Source organism: Bison bison, unplaced genomic scaffold (genome assembly GCF_000754665.1).
Source record: "Bison bison bison isolate TAMUID 2011002044 unplaced genomic scaffold, Bison_UMD1.0 scf7180017864180, whole genome shotgun sequence".
NCBI lineage: Eukaryota > Metazoa > Chordata > Mammalia > Artiodactyla > Bovidae > Bison > Bison bison.
The window spans coordinates 14,944,022-14,964,123 of NW_011494752.1; the positions used below are offsets into that span (position 1 = coordinate 14,944,022).

Genomic DNA, 20,102 nt, shown 5'->3' on the forward strand with positions numbered 1-20,102 from the left:
TTTGTGACACTGGGCTTTTCTCTGCAGGGCTAGAGGCTGCAGAGACACCCATCATCCGGGACTGGTGGCCTCCCTGGGCAAGACTGTGGGCCGCTGAATTACTGCTGAGTCAAGGTAGGTGCTGGCTGGGGGCAGAGTCTCCAGGGAGGGATCTGGGAGGAGCAGATGGAGGGTCCCGGAGGCAGGATGTTGGAAGGGGAGCCCACGAGGGGCCGAGACATCCCCAGCCCTTATGAACACACGCCCGGCATTTCTGAGACAGGTCACCCAGGTATGGTGGCTACTAGGACTGCTCTGCCAGGTTAAGATTACTCAACCCATTTTCACAAGAAGAAAGGATGCAGGACCTGTGAGAAGACCTCTCCTTTCTTCTCCAGATCCTGTAAATGCCCATAATGAAGGACTAATTATTCCTCCCTGGTGCTGCAGAGCACATTCGTTAGCCTGTTGGATTCCTACAGGCGATTGGAGGAAGGCTGGATATGTGTTAATACTGCCCATTTATAGGTCAGGAGACAGAGGCTTAGAGGGATGGAGCATCTTGCCAAAGATTGTAGAGTGGAGAAGCAAGATGCAGGACTCCGAGAGAAACTTCTGGGCCCCCGTCTGCGTCCCTCCTGGGACATCATCTGTCCCTGTCTGTCCCAGGTCTTGGTTACTCTCTGCACACACACACACACACACACACACACACACACACACGGAGAGGCCCAGCTGGCGTGGGGTTGAGACCTGACTGTGCATGACCAACACAGAAATTAATAGGTGCCAGGGCCCCTGGCAGAGTGAGGTGTGGGCTCAAGTGGAGAGAGCCCCCCAGGGCTGGGGTCAGGGAAGGTTCTGCTCAAAATGTCAACAGGGCCTTGAGGCAGACAGAGGGTTGGTGTGCAGAGATGAGACTGCAGGCATCTCGGTGAGGGGGAGAAACTGCAAACACAGAGGAGGAAGGTAGTGTGATGGCAGGAAAGAACAGCTAGCGGTTCAGTTTGGCTGCTAATGCATGCGTTTGTGGAGGACCAACCAGCAGGGGCCTGTCCTGTTTATTTATCTGTAAATAAGTGGCTTTTGAATATCATCATTTTGAGTCCTCACAGAAACCCTGTGAGTCAGGTGCTATTATTAAGTCTCATTTAAAGATAGAGAAACTGAGGCACAACGGCTCTAAGCAACACATTGCCATAGCAACAAAGAGATTTGGTACCCAGCAGTCTAGCGCCCAATGCTACCTGCCCCAACACTCTGTGGCTCCCCTCTGTTACCTCCTCGGCTCCCAGGGTGGGCATGAATGCCAGGCTGGCTGGTGGCCACCTGGTCCTCAGGCCTTCCTGGTCTGTATCCAGGCCCATCACCTTCCTCCTAGGCTCCCTGCCCCCAGGAACAATGCTCTCCTGCCTCCTAGATTGGCTCTCTCACATCCAGGTGTTTCCTTTGCAGTCAGGGGCAGACACAACAAAGGAAACAGGCCTGCCCAGTCCTCGGGGACAGCTGGGAAATAAAGCCCTTGGGAATCTGGAAAGCCCAGTGGGGCCTCGTGGGATGAGGGTTGACGGGGTCCCCTCGGAACCCCAAGCTCTGCCTTTCCACCCCCGCTAATCACATGCTTTAAATCAAAGAACTGGGTGTGTTGCCTGGCAAGTCTGTGTCTATGGAGAGAAAAAATCCAAGCCCTGGAGATGGCATCTGCCAGATACCCTGGGGGCAGGAGGGAGCGTGGGTGGGAGGAGAGGGAAGTGGCTCCACGATGGGATGGTCCCCTCTCTGTGCTAGAACAGCAGGCAGAGGACAGGAGGGGGCAGAAGTATGTTCCTGGGAAGTTCCATGCCTTTCTTCCCAGGGGGTGGCATAGGTGGGCTGGGTGGTGGCTTTTCCTGGCTGAATAGTCTGGCCCAGGAGCCAGCAGTTGGGGTGGGAGGCCAGGGTAAGCAGGGCATCAGCTGTAAACTTCATGGTGAAACAGTGACCCAGAGCCTGGCCACCTCAGACCCTCTCAGTCCTGCTGTCTGCAGCCCTTCCTCTGGCCAAGAAGTCTTTCCCACAATCTCCTGCACAGAATGAATGAGCAACAGCTGCTGCCGATAGGGTCCCATCCGCTTCTTGCTGTGTGTCATGGAGCCATCTCTGGTTCTGTGGCCTGTGTTACCCGCCGGGGCAGTGAATAGCTGTGCATTTGCACCCTCCCTGAGGACTGTTCCTTGCTAATGTTCTGTGTTTAAGGAGGACTGTCCTCTGAATCCCGATTCATTCAGCCACCTGTTAATTCTTTGTCTCTGGTCCCATCCCTCTGACAAGAGCTGTAAGGGTCTAAGATTTACCCTACTGATAACTAACAAGTTGAGGTGTCCCACGTGGCTCAATGGTAAAGAATACAATGCAGGAGAAACGGGTTCGATTCCTGGGTCAGGAAGATCCCCTGGAGAAGGAAATGGCAACCCACTCCAGTATTCTTGCCGGGGAAATACCATGGACAGAGAAGCTTGGTGGTCTACAATCCAAGGGGCTGTAAAGAGTTGGACACGACTTAGTGCCTAGACAACAACAACCACGATCAAGTTAGTCTCCACAGTTTTATGGTCGCTGGCAGAAAACACAAGACTCCAGAGTCGCACATCTTTATCACTCACAGTGAAACCAGCAGCATGAGCTTGTCCTGCCCTCAAATCCCCTGGGAGAGCAAAGAGGCGGCCCCAAGAGGTTGCTGTGCATCACCGCTGAGGAGCCTGGAGCTTAGGAAACCCCCAGTGTTCACTGGGGGCAGGGGAGGGAAGGGTGGGCTGCCAGCAAACCTGCCACCTCTGCCCTGGAAGGAAACATTGTCTCTATTCCACTGGTGGCAAAGAAATCTGTTCTTGGCCCTGGGGAGGGCAGGCTCTCTGTTCCAAGGTTGTCTGTGATACAGATCTTGAAGAAGTGATCTGGAACAAATGCTCACGAGGTGGGCACAAACCCATGGAGGATTGCCTGCCAGGGTTCTCCTACTGACTGCACCCCGGCTGCACTGTCCCCTGAAATGCCTCCAGCACCCCCTCCTCAGTGCTTGGCTGGCCATTCTCTTCGTTTGGAACATGTTTTCTGCAGACTTTGCCCGGATTGCTCCCTTCCTCCTGCAGGCTTCTACTCAGAGGTCACCTCCTTGGGGAGACCTTTTCATACTGCACCCCAGTCACTGGAACCTCATGATCACATTCTCAGCCATATTTCTTTAGCACCTTTCAGCTGTATAATTAATACACAACTTAATTATGGCATTTTTGTCTGCAACCCCCGCCCCCCCCACACACACACACATAGGGCTTCTCTTGTAGATCAGTTGGTAAAGAATCTGCCTGCAGTGCAGGAAACCTGGGTTCGAATCCTCGGTCAGGCAGATCCCCTGGAGAAGGAGATGGCATCCCACTCCAGTATTCTTGTCTGGAGAATCCCATAGACAAGCAGCCTGGTAGGTTCCCAATCCATGGAGTCGCAAGAGGCATGGGGACATGACTTAGCGACTAAACCACCTCCCCCCCACCAACAAACCCACAGGTAGTACAAGTTTTATGCGAGCAGGTGTTTGTCTACTTTTAACTTACTACCACATCTCCAGGACCTGGAGTAGCATCGGACACTTAGGAGAGGCTCAAAAAATACTCATCGTGTGAATGAATGAATCCATCCACTTATCTGATCTTCAGAGAAAAACCTGGTTCTCCTCACTTGAATCTGTAGGACAGATAAGGCTCTGTCATATAGAGCAAGTGAGACGAGGAGCGAGTAGCTCAGGCTGGGAGTTGGGGTGGAGGTGAGAGGCCACGGCGGGGTGAGAGGCCACGGTGCTGTGACCTTGGGGATGCTCCCAGGTTGTTGGAATTTACCCCCTAGCCACTTCCCATGCTCTTGGTACCCGCTGCTGGGAATCTTCCGGATTGGTGGCCAAGGCTGGTGTGTTTCTATCCTACGGTGTCATATTCTTGCTGTGATTGGGAGAACGGGGAGAGGGCAGGGGCTTGCGAGCTGAGCTCGGATGTGCCATTTGCATGGTCAGCGATGCATGAAAAGAGCCACAGTCCAAGACGGAGCCCGAGGCCAGTCCCTCCCACAGAGGGTGACCACTCCATCCAGGTCCCCCTTCCAACCAGAAGGCTGTCTCTTTACCAGGATTCTGAGCATCAGCCTCATCTCTGTGACCTGTGCCGTCTGTCATGCCAACCGTGCCAAATAGACTGGTTTCCACTCCCTAACCTAAGAATGGTTTGGAGACGGGGACCCTGTGTTGTCTTCACATGAGTGCCTGACAGTCACCATATAGTGAGTCAGGGGCTACAGAGGAGTAGGGAGGTGTACCATAAACGTTTATCGAATGACTCACATGGCACCTCGGGGCAACTCCAACGCCCAGCTCACATCAGGCACGTCTGTAATGAACTCTTCTCTCTTAGAACTGGAGCCTGGGTGGAAGTGGACAGTCCCCAGCTTACAATGGTTGGACTTAAGGTTTTTCGACCTTACAGTGGTGGGAAGGCAAGGTGCACTGAGTCGAAACCATGCTTCAATTTTTGATCTTTTCCTGAGCTAGCGTATGGGGTATGATCCTGTCTCGTGCTGCTGGCAGGGCAGTTCCTAGCCAGCCGCATGATCACAGGGCTCAACAACTAGTACACTCACAACCAGTCCGCATCCAGACAAGCATTCTGTTTCTCACTTTCATTACAGTGTTCAGTCCGTTACACGAGATCGTCAGCACTTCACTAGCAGATAGGCTTTGTGTTAGGTGGTTTTGCCCAACTGTAGGCTCATGGAACAGTTCTGCGCATGTTTAAGGTGGGCGGGGCCAAGCTGTGATGTCCTGTACGGGTAGAAGTGTTCAGTGCATTTCAACATAAGATATTTTCAACCTACGATGGGTTTGTGTGTGTTAGTTGCTCAGTCGTGTCTGACCCTTTGCGACCCCATGGACTGAAGCTACCCAGGCTCCTCTGTCCATGGGATTTTTCAGGCAAGAATACTGGAGTGGGGTGCCTTTCCCTTCTCCAGGGGATTGTCCTGGCCTAGGAATCGAACCTGGGTCTCCCACATGGCGGGCAGAGTCTTTAGCATCTGCGCCACCAGGGAAGCTCCAACAATGAGCTTATCGGGATGTAACCCTATTGCATGGCAACTAGAGGGTAGGCTCTGCTTGTTGTAACTAGAAAAAGCCCGTGCACAGCAACAAAGACCCATTGCAGCCAAAAAATAAACAGACATGTAGATGCATAATTTTAAAAGATGAGGCATGGAGAAAGGTGACGGGGATAAGAAAAAGGTGAGGTAATCATTCTTCACTAATACAGCTGAGCTATAGTCTCCTTCGTGGGATGCATGCTCAGAAATGATGAAATTAGCACAGACCACTTATTATTTATTAATGACTCACTGATAACTGCCCTCGGTCTCTGTGAAATAAATGTGTTCTCATGCTTGTTGCGCGATCAGTGTGCCAGTTGTGGACTGAGAATGTGACGAGTAGGGTCACACCGCAGTCAGTAAGAAGTCACGGACAAGTAGACCCTCAGCTCCTAAGGGTAAGAAACCGTGTCTCATTTATTTATCTCTAAACACTAGGGCCTGGCACAATTTCCGCCATGTGGATAGTGTTCCATAGGTGCACTTTGGTTTACTCAGCGATCTCAGCCCCTAGAATTACTGCCAGGAGCTAGGGAGGAACATCCTTTGGCCTCGGAGCAGCCAAAATAGATGTTCTAAGCCCACTGCTGAAATAGCATTCACACCAGAGAAAAGAAGCCTTTCAGTGTGGGATGGAGACTTCCATTAGCTGCCAACAGCCCCTGAAATCTTCACCGTGTTACAGCCTAGTGCATGCAATCAGCTCCCATGACATTCATCCAGAACACCTCAGAGGCATGTTCAGGTGCCTAAAAGGGCAAGCTTATTTCCTGAGAAGTTCACATCACCCTGAACTGAAGCAAATGCAATGTTGATTCGTTCCAAGAAATGACCTGGGTTCTGCATATTTCCTGTCTGATGCAGACTTGACCCCAAGGGCTCTGCCCGACACGGGTGTGGTCAGCAGCCCAAAGAACAGGAAACAGATTACACAGGTCCCCTCAGAGGAACAAGGGGGTGGCACAGAGAATCCCCAGGTCCCACACAAATATATATGGACACCAGATAAATGTTTGATGAGTAAGCGAGTGAATGAAGAATGAATAAGCAGGCTTTCTGACAGTGACTGTTGAAGCTTCTTAGAATTTTACTTTAAAGAAAAAAAATCAGCCCAGGGCTTCTGTAGTGGTACAGTGGATAAGAATCCACCTGCCAGTGCAGGGGACACAGGTTCGATCCCTGGTCCGGGAAGATTCCACGCGCCACAGGGCAGCTAAGCCTGTGAACCACAACTACTGAGCCCATGTGCTACAGCTACTGAAGCCCACAAGCCCTAGAGCTCATGCTACACAAGAGAGGCCGCCTCAGTGAGAAGCCCGAGCACCACAACCAAGAGTAGTCACTGCTTGCCACAACTAGAGAAAGCCTGAGCGTCAGCAAAGACGCACATAACCAAATAAATACATAAATGTTAAAAATCAACCCAGATCATCCACAGCTTTACAAGTAGAGCTGATTTACAATGTCGTGTAAGTTTCAGGTGTACAGCATAGCAATTCAGTTTATGTGTGTGTGTGTGTGTATATATATATATATGAATAAATATATAGGGCTTCCCTGGTGGCTCAGATGGTCAAGAATCCGCCTGCCATGTAGGAGAACTGGACTCAATCCCTGGGTCCCGAAAAGATCCCCTGGGGAAGGGAATGGCTACCCACTCTAGTATTCTTGCCTAGAGAATCCAATGGACAGAGGAGTCTGGTGGGCTACAGTCCATGGGGTCGCAAAGAGTCAGACATGACTAAGTGACTAACACTTTCACTTTCAAGAACAAATATATGCATATATTTATTTATTCTTTTTCAGATCCTTTTCCCTTATATGTTATTACATGGTTATAATAATATAATATAGTACATATACATTACTCTGCATATATATAGTATAATAATAAAATATAATATTGAATTCAGTTCCCTGTGCTATACAGCAGGTCTTTGTCGGTTAGCTTTTTTTCAAGTTTGTTTTTATTTATTTATTTTTATTGTGCTGGGGCTTCATTGCTGATGAGGGTTTTCTCGAGCTGTGGCTACTCTTCACTGTGGTGTACGGACTTCTCATTGCAGTTGCCTCTCTTGTTGTAGCACACGGGTTTAGTTGCCCCATGGCATGTGGATTCTTCCCAGACCAGGAATCAAACCCATGTCCCCTGCATTGGCAGGCAGATTCCCAACCACTAGACCACCAGGGAAGTCCCCCAATTTCCATTCTTTCCAGCTGAATATGACAGAACAAATTTTTCATGTCCTCCCCAATAGTTGATATTACTCATTTCTCTAATCTCTGCCAATGGTTTGTCACAGTTTTGCATTCATTTTGATGATTATCATTCAATTCAGTTCAGTTGCTAAGTCATGTCCGACTCTTTGCGACCCCATGGACTGCAGTACCCCAGGCTTCCCTTCACCAACTCCCAGAGCTTACTCAAACTCATGTCCATAGAGTCGATGATGCCATCAAACCATCTCATCCTCTGTTGTCCCCTTCTCCTCCTGCTTTCAATCTTTCCCAGAATCAGGGTCTTTTCTAAGGAGTCAATTCTTCACATCAGGTGGCCAAAGTATTGGAGTTTCAGCTTCAGTGTCAGTCCTTCCAATGAATATTCAGGATTGACTTCCTTTAGGATGGACTGGTTAGATCTCCTTGCAGTCCAAGGGACTCAAGAGTCTTCTCCAACACCACAGTTCAAAAGCATCAATTCTTCAGTGCTCAGCTTTCTTTATAGTCCAACTCTCACATCCATGATTATCATTAGACTAAAATTATTCAAGGAGATCCAACCAGTCCATTCTGAAGGAGATCAGCCCTGGGATTTCTTTGGAAGGAATGATGCTAAAGCTGAAACTCCAGTACTTTGGCCATCTCATGCGAAGAGTTGACTCATTGGAAAAGACTCTGATGCTGGGAGGGATTGGGGGCAGGAGGAGAAGGGGACGACAGAGGATTAGTGGCTGGATGGCATCACTGACTCGATGGACGTGAGTCTGAGTAAACTCCAGGAGTTGGTGATGTACAGGGAGGCCTGGCATGCTGCGATCCATGGGGTCGCAAAGAGCTGGACACGACTGAGCAATTGAACTGAACTGAACTAACTCAACTGAAAATTATTCATAATACATTATAATTTCAATACTTTGAATTCAACTCTTTGATATTTATTTTATAATTTTACATCTGTATTTATAAGTGAGCCAGATATATTTTTTCTGTTGTGGTAAAATTATACATATCATGAAATTCACCCATTTTAACTACCTTAAAGTGTACAATTCCATGGCATTAAGTACATTTACAATATTGTACAATCATGACTACTATCCATTTTCAGAAGCTTTTCATCATCCCAAATAGAAACTCTGTGCCCATTAAACAGTAACTCCCCATTCCTGCCTCCCCTCAGCCCCCAGTCACCTCCATTATATTTTGTCTTTGTGAATTTGCCTATTTAGATGCGTCATGTAAGTGGAATCATATAATATTTGTCCTTGTGTGTCTGACTTATTTCATTTAGCATGATGTTCCATGCTACATTGCAGCATGTATCAGAATTTCATTCTTTTTTAAGGCTGCATAATTTTCTGCATACACCACCTCTTGTGTGAACACTTGGGAGTCTTTCCACCTTTTGGCAATGTTTAAATAATGGTGCTATGAACATTGGTGTACAAATATCTGTTAGTCCCTATTTGCAATTCTTTTGGGTGTTTACCTAGGAGTGGAATTCCTGGTAAACCATACAGTGAATCTCTGTTTAACTTTCTGAGGAATCGCCTTACTGTTTTCCATGGCAGGTGCTCAGTTTTACATTCCAGCCAGCCATGAACCCAAGTTCTCATTTCTCCACACCCTTGCCAACACTTGTTATTTTCTGTTGTATTTATTTTTTAAAATAGCTATCCCAGTGGATGCAAAGTGTTTCCTCTATTTTTGTAAACTATCCTCATTAGATTTTCATATCAAGGGGAGGCTGCCTTCTTCAGAGAATCTCTTCTTCTTTCTCTATGCTTTGGAACAGTTTTTTGCTTTGCTCTGCATATTTGAGATGACTTATCAGAGGAGCCATCTGAGCCAGATATCACTTTTTAAGAGCTAGTTCTTTGAGGGCTTTCTCTGTTTCCTCACTGGTTACCAATATAAGCAGTTTCTCCGAGTCTTCTAGAACCTTTTGATTTATTTTTATTTTCCAAGAAAACTGTGTGATATCGAGGATTCAGGGCTTTCTTTGTATAATCAATGTCTTATGTGATGTTCATCATTCCTAATACTGTCTCTTTTTTCTCTCTTGATTAGCTGTCCCGATCCTTTCAGAGTTCCTCTGCTTCTCACTTGGGGAGTATATTGCTCTGGGAAGCTAACTCTGGGAGTCCCTCACTCTGGGGTCCCAGTGGGGCAGCTTGTGGTCATGATGGAGGGCTTGAGCTCTCAAGCCAGATGGTCGGAGTTCAAGTGCTCATTCTTTGACTTACTATCTGACCTTAATCGATATTTAACCTCGGTGCTTCAATTCCCCCATTTGTAGAATGGGGAGAAAAGAGTACCTACCTGACTCATTGGAAAAGACCCTGATGCTGGGAAAGATTGAGGGCAGGAGAAGGGGGTGACAGAGGATGAGGATGGTTGGATGGCATCACCGACTTGATGGACATGAGTTTGAGCAAACTGTAGGAGATAGTGAAGGACAGGGAAGCCTTGGGTGCCATGGTCCATGGGGTCGCAAAGAGCTGGACATGACTTGGCAACTGAACAGCAACAGCATCAGGTTAATATTAAAGAATGGATAGTTTGAACTCCCCTGGAGGTTTAGTGGTTAAGACTCTGCACTTCCACTGCCGGGGTGGGTGGGTGGGGCCTGGGTTCGATCCCTGGTCAGGGAACTAAGGTCTCACAGGCCAAACAGTGTGACCAAAAACAAACAAAACACTGAGAGTGAAGAGTTGACAGTTTTTAAATTTTTAGAAGAGTACCTGGCACGTAGCAAGCATCATAGAAGCACTTCTTAAATAAATCTAGACGCCCCTTCCATGTGGGAGAAGCCTTGGTCCCCTGGTCTCCTTTCCATTCCACACACAGACTTTCTGCACTTTCTCACCACTTACACTGTCTCTTATTTTGCAGAACCACCTCTTTGCAGAAAAACAACCAATTTACTTTCCATTCTGCTGCCTGAGACAACCACATCCTCCTCTTACACACACCCCAGGCTCCCATGGAGAGCTCAGGTCAGTATGGCAGGGGGGAGAGGGGTCTGCAGGGTGGAGGAGGCCCCTCTTGAAGGTGAGAAAGCCCCAAGGGCTGGCAAGGCCACCCTCCACCCAGCCCGGCTGGGAGATCCCCACTCAGCTGCCCAAATGTGACAACATAGTTGAGAGATGGACATCCACGCACTTGTATGAGTCCCAGCTGCTGGCAGATCACTCAGCTGGACACTGGGAGTAATGACAGTAAAAGCCAGTATGTATTGCCAAATACTTGCATTTATTTAACAAAAATCTCCATGGCACTTACAATATATCAAGTAGTGGAAACAGCACCCAACAAATATTAACTTGTTGAGAGACAGACAGCATTATTGCCTTCATTTTACAGAAGAGGAAAGTGAGAGAGGACACACAGATAGTATGTGATCCAATCAGGATTTGAGACGGTGGCATCACTGACTCAATGAACATGAGTTTGAGAAAATTCTGGGAGACAGTAAAGGACAGGGAAGCCTTGCGTGCTGCAGTGCATGGAGTTGCAAAGAGTCGGACATGACTTAGCAACTGAACAACAGCAATCAGGATTTGAACCCAGCAATCTAGCTCCAGCGTCCAGACTGTGAATGACTTCACTGTGGGCTGCCTCATGCAAACATCAGAAGGATTCTGCGAAGTAGGGATATCAGTACAATTGTCCTCATTTTACTGAAAGAGAAACAGGCTCAGAGAGGTTAGGTAATTTGCTGGAACCTACACAGCTGGTTGGTGGCAGAGCTAGGATTGGAACCTACGCCTGGCTAATTCCAAGACCCAGACTCTTCTCCCTGCCCCTGGGATAACAAGCAGAGATGACATCAACTAAGATGTACATCAACTAATGTTCGTCCAGCAAGTGAGAAACCACTCCTCCCACCACCAGGCATAGACTCTACTGTCATTGAAGATCCCTGTCTCGGGGAATGGTAGGGGACACCCTGAGGCAGGCACAGCTACCAGCTTGTTGTCATTTCCAAGACAAGTAACCTTTCCACACCCTGCTTACCCTCGGAGAGCTTTACCCAATCAGAAGACGCTTCAAACCATGACTCCCCCAATGAGAAGAGCTTCAACCAGTGAATCACCCATTGAGAAGAAGCTTCAATCAGTGAACCCCCCAATGAGAAGAAGCCTCACCAGTGAATCTTGGTGTCTCAGTATTCCTGGTTGTCTTTAACCAGCTGGGGTTTGGGCTGGGAGGATAGGGGTAGCGGAGCACTGTGAAAGTCTCCTAAATATTTCAAAATATTTCAACTTACTTTGCATTCACTTGAATTACAGTTAAGACCCACCATGCTGTGTTTTAAGAAGAGAGGTGTACTGATAAACTTTCTTTGGATACAAGCAATAGAAACCCATATGATTCATTTAATTTTCAAAAATATAGCGGAGCATGGAAGGAACGACTGAAGCACCAGGCAGCAGTAAAGACAAGGAACAGAGTGGATCTGCCACCGGGATAGGAAAAGGGAGGTTTTCTTCACTCCAGTCCATCATCCACACAAGGGTCACCCAGAGGGCGAGGAGAGCCTGTTGGCCAGCTTGGTTCTGTGCCACTCCAAGGCCAGTCTCACTGAGATTACAGTGAGTAAAGAAGGCTCCTGGGCAGGCAGGACCACCAGCATCCACTCTCAAAGATGCGACAGATGGCCCCCACCCTCCCAAAGTTCAGTGGGTGAGAGAAACATCCCCAAATTAGGATGCTTGTCTGGGAGCGCGGAAGAGTTTTCTCATCCCGACTAGGACTGCAGTTGTCCTGGCTGACTTCCCAAATTACAGTTGTTTGTTTATATTGCTCCACCTTTTTACAGTCCTCAGAGTCCTCTCATCCTAGGGTCAAGAAGAGGGGCTCCAGAAAAGGAAGATGTTTATTTTGAGGGCAAAAGAGCAGTGTTTCAAGGGCACCAAAGGTATTGCTGTTTTGTCATTCCTGAGAACAGGGGCAAGATTGCAAACCTTTTCAGAACCATCTGAGCCTTTATTCCGCATGCAGGGAAGGCGGAGGTCAGGCACAGGATGGAAGAGGAGCATTAACTGTTACTCCAGTCAGTGGCGCATCTGGATGCTAAGCACATAAATGTCAGTGAACAACTGAGGGGCTTCCCTGTGGTCCAGTGGTTAAGACTCCGAGCTTCCCCTGCAGGGGGGGCAGCTTTGACCCCTGACCATCCTGACCCTGGGAGCTTCATTCTGTGTTGCACCATGTGGGATCCTTCCTTGTGGCCTGCAAGCTCTGGATCTTGTGTGCTTGGTTGTCCCACAGCATGTGGGTTCTTAGTTCCCTGACCAGGGATCGAACCCAGCTCCCTTGCATTGCAAGGCAGATTCTTAATCACTGAACCACCAGGGAAGTCGGGACCTTCATTCTGAATTCAGGGATGATTGTCCTCTGTGAACTCTGAGCATCTTGTCATTTCATTCCTTCCCTTACAGATCAGTTATCAGATCTCCAGACTAAGACAGCGATTCTCATTAGAATTAGGTTAATTCTGTAATCCTGTACATTACAGTCTCCTGGGGAGCTATTTTAAAAAATTGATTATTAGTCCCCACCCTCAGATATCTGATTTTTTTGGTTTGGGGTGGACTGTGCATTGGCAATTTTGAAAGCTCTCCAGGTACTTCTAATGTGCAGCCGAGGTTGGGAACTAGGTGAAAAGACAACATCCAAGAGTAGGTTGGGGAAAGATTTGATTGTCTTAGGATTACAGGGCAACAGAGAGCTGGCACTGCCAAGTCCTAGGTCAGCTTTGAATGGCCGGAAATTGAGGAGCAGACCCCAGACTAGGGGGTCCCGCTGCGGTCAGGACCCTGTCAGCTTTTCTTCTCCTTTCCTTCCTCCCTATTGTCTCTTTAGCTGTGATAACATCTACGCTGGTTGGAGAGCTGGGAACCGGTGTGTATGCATGTGTGTGGTTCGTCTCTCCACCTTCTTTTCTTTTTTCTTTTTTTAATTTTTTGGCCATGCTGCATGGTACTCGGGATCTTAGTTCCCCAACCAAGGGTCAAACCCAAGAGTCGACCAAGGGCCAAGCCCCCTGCAGTAGAAGCATGGATTCTTAACCATTGGACCACCAGGGAGATCCTATGGGAAATTTTTTTCAGGCAACTTCATCAGGGGGGTTTATTTGTGCATTCAAGCCCCAGGCACACATAGGTAGACACATGCCCACGGTTTCACCCGGGTACACCCTCTTCTTTTCCCCAGTGAAGAGGTGAATGGTCGCACATAAGATGACAGCTTTAAAGGAAGAGCAATTGGCAAAGAGAAAGCTCTGCTCCAGCAGCTCTGTGACCTTGCAAAAATCACCTCTCCCCTCTGAGCCTCATTTCCTCATCTGTGAAATGGGAAAAGAGTCAGCTCCAGGGCCCATCTGGGTCTGACCTTCTGTGGTTGGAGAGGTGACAGAGGCAAGGGTCAGGTCTGTCCCTCTAGATTGCGCAAAACAGGGAGAACAGTATTTATTCTGCCGAACTCACAGGGCTCTGCCCAGAACCCAGTGAACCCAACACACCAGAGAACATTTTGTATGTCCCCGAGTCAGAGAACAGTAGCTGCTATAATAAATGACCTCAGTGTCCGTGGATCAACACAAGAAATGCTTATTTCTTACCCAGGTGGCTCCTCAATACGGGCTACAGTCTTTCAGGGACTGAGATTTCTTTCCTCTTAGGGACCATCATCATTTCTTCCAAGCTCATGGAGGACAGGACAGAGGGTTTTATGGCCACACCTGAAAATGCTACATACCACTTCCACCGCATGCCATTGGCCAGAACTCAGTCACATGACCCCCATTGAGCCACCACAAGGGAGTCTGGGAAATGTAGTCTTCTCATCTAGCCATGACAAAAATCAAATTGGTTTAACATGTACCATTGTCTTGCTACACCTACACAAGACTTTCTATGTGTCTACCTTTCAAGTGCTATTTAAATGTTAGGTATGAATAGTAATCTGGATACCTGATAGTTATATCCTACTCCTGAGTGGAGGGGAGGATAAGGAATGTTGTTTATTTAGTGGCTGTCCCGGATCAAGAATGATGTCAGAGGGAGTCCCATGGTGGTCTAGTGGTTAAGACTCTGTGCTTCCAATGCAGAGATTCAGGGGAAATGGGTTCAATCCCTGATTAGGGGACTAAGATCCCATATACTGTGTGGTAGGGCCAAAAACCGAGAAGGCAATGGTACCCGACTCCAGTACTCTTGCCTGGAAAGTCCCATGGATGGAGGAGCCTGGTAGGCTGCAGTCCATGGGGTCGCTAGAGTCGGACACGACTTCATTTTCACTTTCACTTTTCACTTTCATGCATTGGAGGAGGAAATGGCAACCCACTCCAGTGTTCTTGCCTGGAGAATCCCAGGGATGGCAGAGCCTGGTGGGCTGCCATCTATGGGGTCACACAGAGTCAGATACGACTGAAGCGACTTAGCAGCAGCAGGGCCAAAAAAAGATAAAGAAGAATGATGACCCTGAGATATTTGAGGCATGAGAAATACTTTTGTGGGCTTAATCAACTGCAGTCCAGCTTCCAGCTCTAGTTTTCCGAGGTCAGGACAGATTCCTGTGTCATTCACTCGGGGCACCACCCCCAGCTCTTTGGTATCCTGTGAGAAGCCCAGAGGTCACAAAGTCTGGATGATGGAAACATCTGAATGTCTTCAGTCCACGGTGGCTGCAGCCCCCAGAACAGTCTGGTCAGGCTTGTGTGGTCCATCAGGAGACAAGGGGCTCCTCTGGGGACATTCCTGCACCCTGGCCAAGGTGGCCCAGGAGACCACACCAGTGGCACTCAGGTGCACAGAGTTTAGTGCTTAGCTCCCCCCATCTGAGATCTCTGCCACCACCCATCAGCTTTGTCCCAGCCAGCCCTGGTTTTCCTCCTTCCTGGGGTCCCCACAACCCTTGTGCCCTCACAGTCTTGGAGAATCTGACCTCCTACCCTCAAATTGCCACTTTCTCTCTCTTTTTTTTTTAAATTGGAGAATAATTGCTTTATAGTGTTGAGTTAGTTTCTTCTGTACAGCATGAATCAGATGTAAGTATACATGACATCCCCCTTGCTTTTAAGTCTCCCCTCCACCGCCCCCCATCCCACCCTTTTAGGTCATCACAGAGTACCAAGTTGAGCTCCCTGTGTTATACAGTAGATTCTCACTGGCTATCTGTTTTTAAACACGGTAGTGTATAATTCAAAAAGATACAGGTACCCCAGTGTTCATGGGAGCACTATTTACAATAGCCAGGACAGGGACGCAACCTAGATATCCATCAACAGATTAATGGATACAGCAGTTGCGGCACATATATACAGTAGAATATTGCTCAGCCATTTTTTAATGAAATGAAATGAAATTGGGTTATCTGTAGTGATGTGGATGAACCTAGTAGAGTCTGTCATATGGAGTGAAGTGAGTCAGAAAGAGAAAAACAAGTATCATATATTAACGCATATATATGGAATCTAGAAGAATGGTGCTGATGAACCTGTTGGCAGGGCCGGAATAGAGACACACATGTAGAAAGTGGACTTGTGGGCACAGCGGGGGAAGGAGAGGATGGGTCGAATTGAGACAGTAGTGTTGACATCTATATGCCAGTCTTCTTTTTAACAAAAAGCAGCAGCCTTCAACCCATCCCTCTGAGACAATCCAGCGTGATTGTCTCGATCAGACAGCCAGGGGTCTCAAGGCCAAGGGGCCGAGGAAAGGATGTAAGTAAGGGAAACAAGGAGAGTGACCGCTCTGAAGCCCTGAAGGAGCCATGCCCTCTCTCAGGAGGGCAGCTGCTCCCCAGCCCCTGTCACTGGCACCTGGGGGAAGAATGCATGCCCAGTGTTGACAGACTTTCCAGAGATGCCAGGAATTCGAGCTTTCATGCAAAATCTCCTCATTTGTAAATGTTGGGAGCTAGTTCAATTTTTTTCCCCAAAGACACTCTGCAAGCCCAAACAAGACATGTCTGCAAACCAGATGTGGACCAAAGCCTGAGTTTGTTCCGGCTGCCCAGACTTTCGAAAACAGGGTTTATTTAGGGGTTTTCTCCCGGGGCTACTGGCAGAGTTTGTTTTTTCTTTTTTTAAACTTCTCTATTTTTCTTTGAAACATAAAAACATAACTCCCTGTGCAAAACAGCAGGGGAACCTAAGGCTCCAAAGACAAAGGTTTGGCTATGCTTTTAATGAGTGAGGAAAACACAATTATTAATATCACAGTTTTAAGTCTCTTGTGTGGTCCATGTTGGGGTGGTGGGGAGAGGGAAGAAAGAAGAGATAGAACGTGGCATATTTTTAAAATAACACACCCTGTGCTCAGCACTTCAGTCATGTCTGACTCTTTGGGACCCCCCCACACTGGCCCCGACCCATGGACTGTAGCCCACCAGGCTCCTTGGAATTTCCCAGGCCAGAATACTGGAGTGGATTGCCATTACCTTCTCCAGGGGATCTTCCCGACCCAGGGATCAAACCATGGTCTCTTGCATTGCAGGCAGATTCTTTACCACTGAGCCACCGTGGGAAGCTTAACTCATCCTGCATTAACTCATCCATCTTCATGCCAGGTGGAACTAGGTAGATGGAAGGACTGCTTGGGACAAGCCTTCTTGCCAGGCGAAATAATTTCCTTGCCAGTTTGGGGAGATGCTGCACTGCCCAGCAGAGTGGCCGGGTGGGCTAATGTGGACTGGAATACCTGCCCACTTCCTGCTCTGAGCCCAAAGGAGACTCAGACCCCCTGCCCTGGGCAGGGGGGTGAGTGAGAGGCCAGAGGAAAGTGAGAGTGTCAGAGATGCTGGGCGACCCCAGGCTTGCAAGGGTCCACGCCAGAGTCACAGAAGAGCGGGTCCATGACTGTGACAGCATGGGGTGCCTTGACCTAAACAAACTCTGACTTCTGGGCTACAACCTGCTGGGTTTTTAGATTTGTCCTCTTTAACTACCCTGGTGGCTCAGATGGCAAAAAGCCCGCCATCAATGCGGGAGACCTGGGTTTGATCCCTTGGTCAGGAAGATCCCCTGAAGCAGGGCATGGCTACCCACTCCACTATGCTTGCCTGGAGAATTCCACAGACAGAGGAGCCTGGTGGGCTACATACAGTCCATGAGGTCTCCAAGAGTCGGACACAGCTGAGTACCTAACACTTTCACTTTCACACCTTCGTCCTACCTACTTTCTTTTTTTTTTTTTTTGATTTTTTTTTAAATTTTTTTTTAATTTTATTTTATTTTTAAACTTTACATAATTGTATTAGTTTTGCCAAATATCAAAATGAGTCTGCCACAGGTATACATGTGTTCCCCATCCTGAACCCTCCTCCCTCCCCATACCATCCCTCTGGGTCGTCCCAGTGCACTAGCCCCAAGCATCCAGTATCGTGCATTGAACCTGGACTGGCATCTCATTTCATACATGATATTTTACATGTTTCAATGCCATTCCTACCTACTTTCAAAGGAACCCGAGGAGATTAAAATATATGTTTGTAAAGCAGGAGCACCCCCAAAGGAGTAAAGGAAAGAAATCTCCATCTCTTGAGATGAGCAGGTTTTTGAGGCAGGGCCTCCATGTGGCTGTAAGTTTCCTGACAGCTCAGGCAAAAGCGGAACCTGTGGTGGTGTGTGGTTTGTACTGACAACCGGAGACTGCACTGACAACCTGAGACAGCACTCCCCTTGGTTGGAGCTGATTTTAAAGGGGAATTGATGGCACAGGGAGTGTCTGCCGTACTTCCTGTGTTGGTCCCGATCCTCCAAGAAGCAGACAGTGGAGACAAGATTGAACATGCAAGGCTTCATGTGGGGAAACACCTGTGGGACAGAAAACGGACAGGGAGCCGGTGAGGGCTGGAGGAGTGAGCGCTCAGACTGTGGGGCAAGCCCAACACTGAAAGAAGGAGAAAGGGAAGAAGGGCTGGGTGGAAATGTGCTAGACTGACCACAGGCTGGGGAACCCCTGAACCAGAGTCAACCGTCCACAAAGGTTCCTGAGGATGAGCTGGCTTTAGAATCCCTGCTGCTGTCTGTATTGGCTGGAAAGTGATGGATTTCACAGCCCGACAGCCCCAAGCTCCTGGATCCCTTAAACTCCTTGTAGTGGGAGATGAGTTAGGTGCATTTTCACAGCTACCACACTTTCCAAATGTCAGTTACCATCTCCAGAGTTTTGCCATGTCAGCACACTGCTGTTAAAGGGAAAAAAAAAAATTCTTGACACTTGTTAAAATCCTAACGGGCTTCCCTGGTGGCTCAGTGGCAAAGAATCCACCTGCCAGTGCAGGAGACTGGGGTTCAATTTCTGGTCCGGGAAGATCCCACGTGCCAAAGGAGCAACCATGCCTGAGTGTCACAACTACTGAGCCTGCGCTCTGGAGCCCTTGAGTCTGCAGCTCCCAAGCCTGCACGCCGCCAAGTACTGAAGCCGCACACCCTAGAGGCCGTGCTCTGCAACCAGAGACTAGCCCCCTGGTCGCCACAACTGGAGAAAAGCCCACAGCAACAAGGAAGGCCCAGCACAGCCAAAAATTAATAAGTAAAATTATATATGTATTAAAAAAAAAGCCCTAAGGAAGACTTTATTCAAGATGATTGCAATAGAGGAGGGGGATGAGGCTCAGCTCTAAATAAGGCAAAGACGTAAGGGGATTTGCAGTCAACAAACAGAGGGAGAGGTTGGTGGGTGGAAAACTATTTACTAACAAAGGACCTCAGGGCTGGGGGATTCTCGATAGATGGTCCTAACAGGACTCTTGCTGGAGGCAGGTTGAGGAGTTACCCATCAAAGGTGGGGAATAGAGAATTTGATAATTGAGCCGGGGCTTCTCGAATGACTGGCAGAAGGACTCATTCTAAAACTGAGCTGGGAGGCCAGGGACAGGACAGGGGCTGTGCTGAGAGCCTAGCAGAGAACAAGGCTTCGAGGATCCCGAGTTTGGTCAGGGAGGGAGTCTTTGTCACCTCCTGCCATTTATCTCATGTATTTCTTTACTGCTACTGCTAAGTCACTTTAGTCGTGTCCGACTCTGTGCGACCCCAGAGACGGCAGCCCACCAGGCTCCCCCGTCCCTGGGATTCTCCAGGCAAGAACACTGGAGTGAGTTGCCATGTCCTTCTCCAATGCATGAAAGTGAAACTGAAAGTGAAGTCGCTCAGTCGTGTCCAACTCCGAGCGACTCCATGGACAGCAGCCTATCAGGCTCCTCCGCCCATGGGATTTTCCAGGCAAGAGTACTGGAGTGGGGTGTATTTCTTTAAGTTGACTTGAAATTTTAGCCTCTTCATACTAGTTGAGGAACTAGTTACATATTTTTTCTATATATTAAAATTAGCGCACAGTTTCTCAGATTTGGGGATCACCTGTGTACCACTGAAAAGTGTCTCATGGGACTTTCCTGGCAGTCCAGTGGTTAAGGCTCTGCGCTTCCACTGCAGGGGACAGGGTTTGATCCCTGGTAAGGGAACTAAGATCCCGCATGCCTCATGGTGGGACCAAAAAGAAACAAGTGGGATTGTCCCACATATCTCTGGCAGTATATATACCTCACCCTGAGATACTCTGGTTGTACAAAGAACACAAACATGCTGATCAAAAGGCTGTTTTCCAGCCCTGGCCAGGATGCAGGCTGCCAGCTCTAAGTTGATTGCTTCTGGGCTCCTTTTGAGGCTTGAAGAAGAGGCTAAGGACATTCTCAGGGAAAGAGGAGGTTGTGGGGGAGGATAAGGCTGGGGC

At 48.4% G+C, this 20,102-nt stretch overlaps 1 protein-coding gene and 1 long non-coding RNA gene across 6 annotated transcripts in view; one reads left to right on the plus strand and one right to left on the minus strand.

The window, feature by feature from the left end:
* Nucleotides 1-20,102, plus strand: part of PIK3R6 (phosphoinositide-3-kinase, regulatory subunit 6) — a 48,623-nt gene continuing 28,521 nt past the window's right edge. For all 5 annotated transcript variants that reach the window (XM_010843024.1, XM_010843022.1, XM_010843025.1 and 2 more), the window contains exons 1-2: nt 1-114; nt 10,255-10,358. In XM_010843024.1, coding sequence (XP_010841326.1) covers nt 10,346-10,358 — 13 coding nt within the window. In that variant the 5' untranslated portion in view covers nt 1-114; nt 10,255-10,345. The remainder of the gene's footprint in view (nt 115-10,254; nt 10,359-20,102) is intronic.
* On the minus strand, nt 10,594-14,479 carry LOC104990729. The gene is made up of 2 exons (XR_825544.1): nt 13,988-14,479; nt 10,594-11,042 (listed from the first exon to the last, which is right to left on the minus strand). It is a non-coding gene; the product is annotated as an uncharacterized LOC104990729 (long non-coding RNA).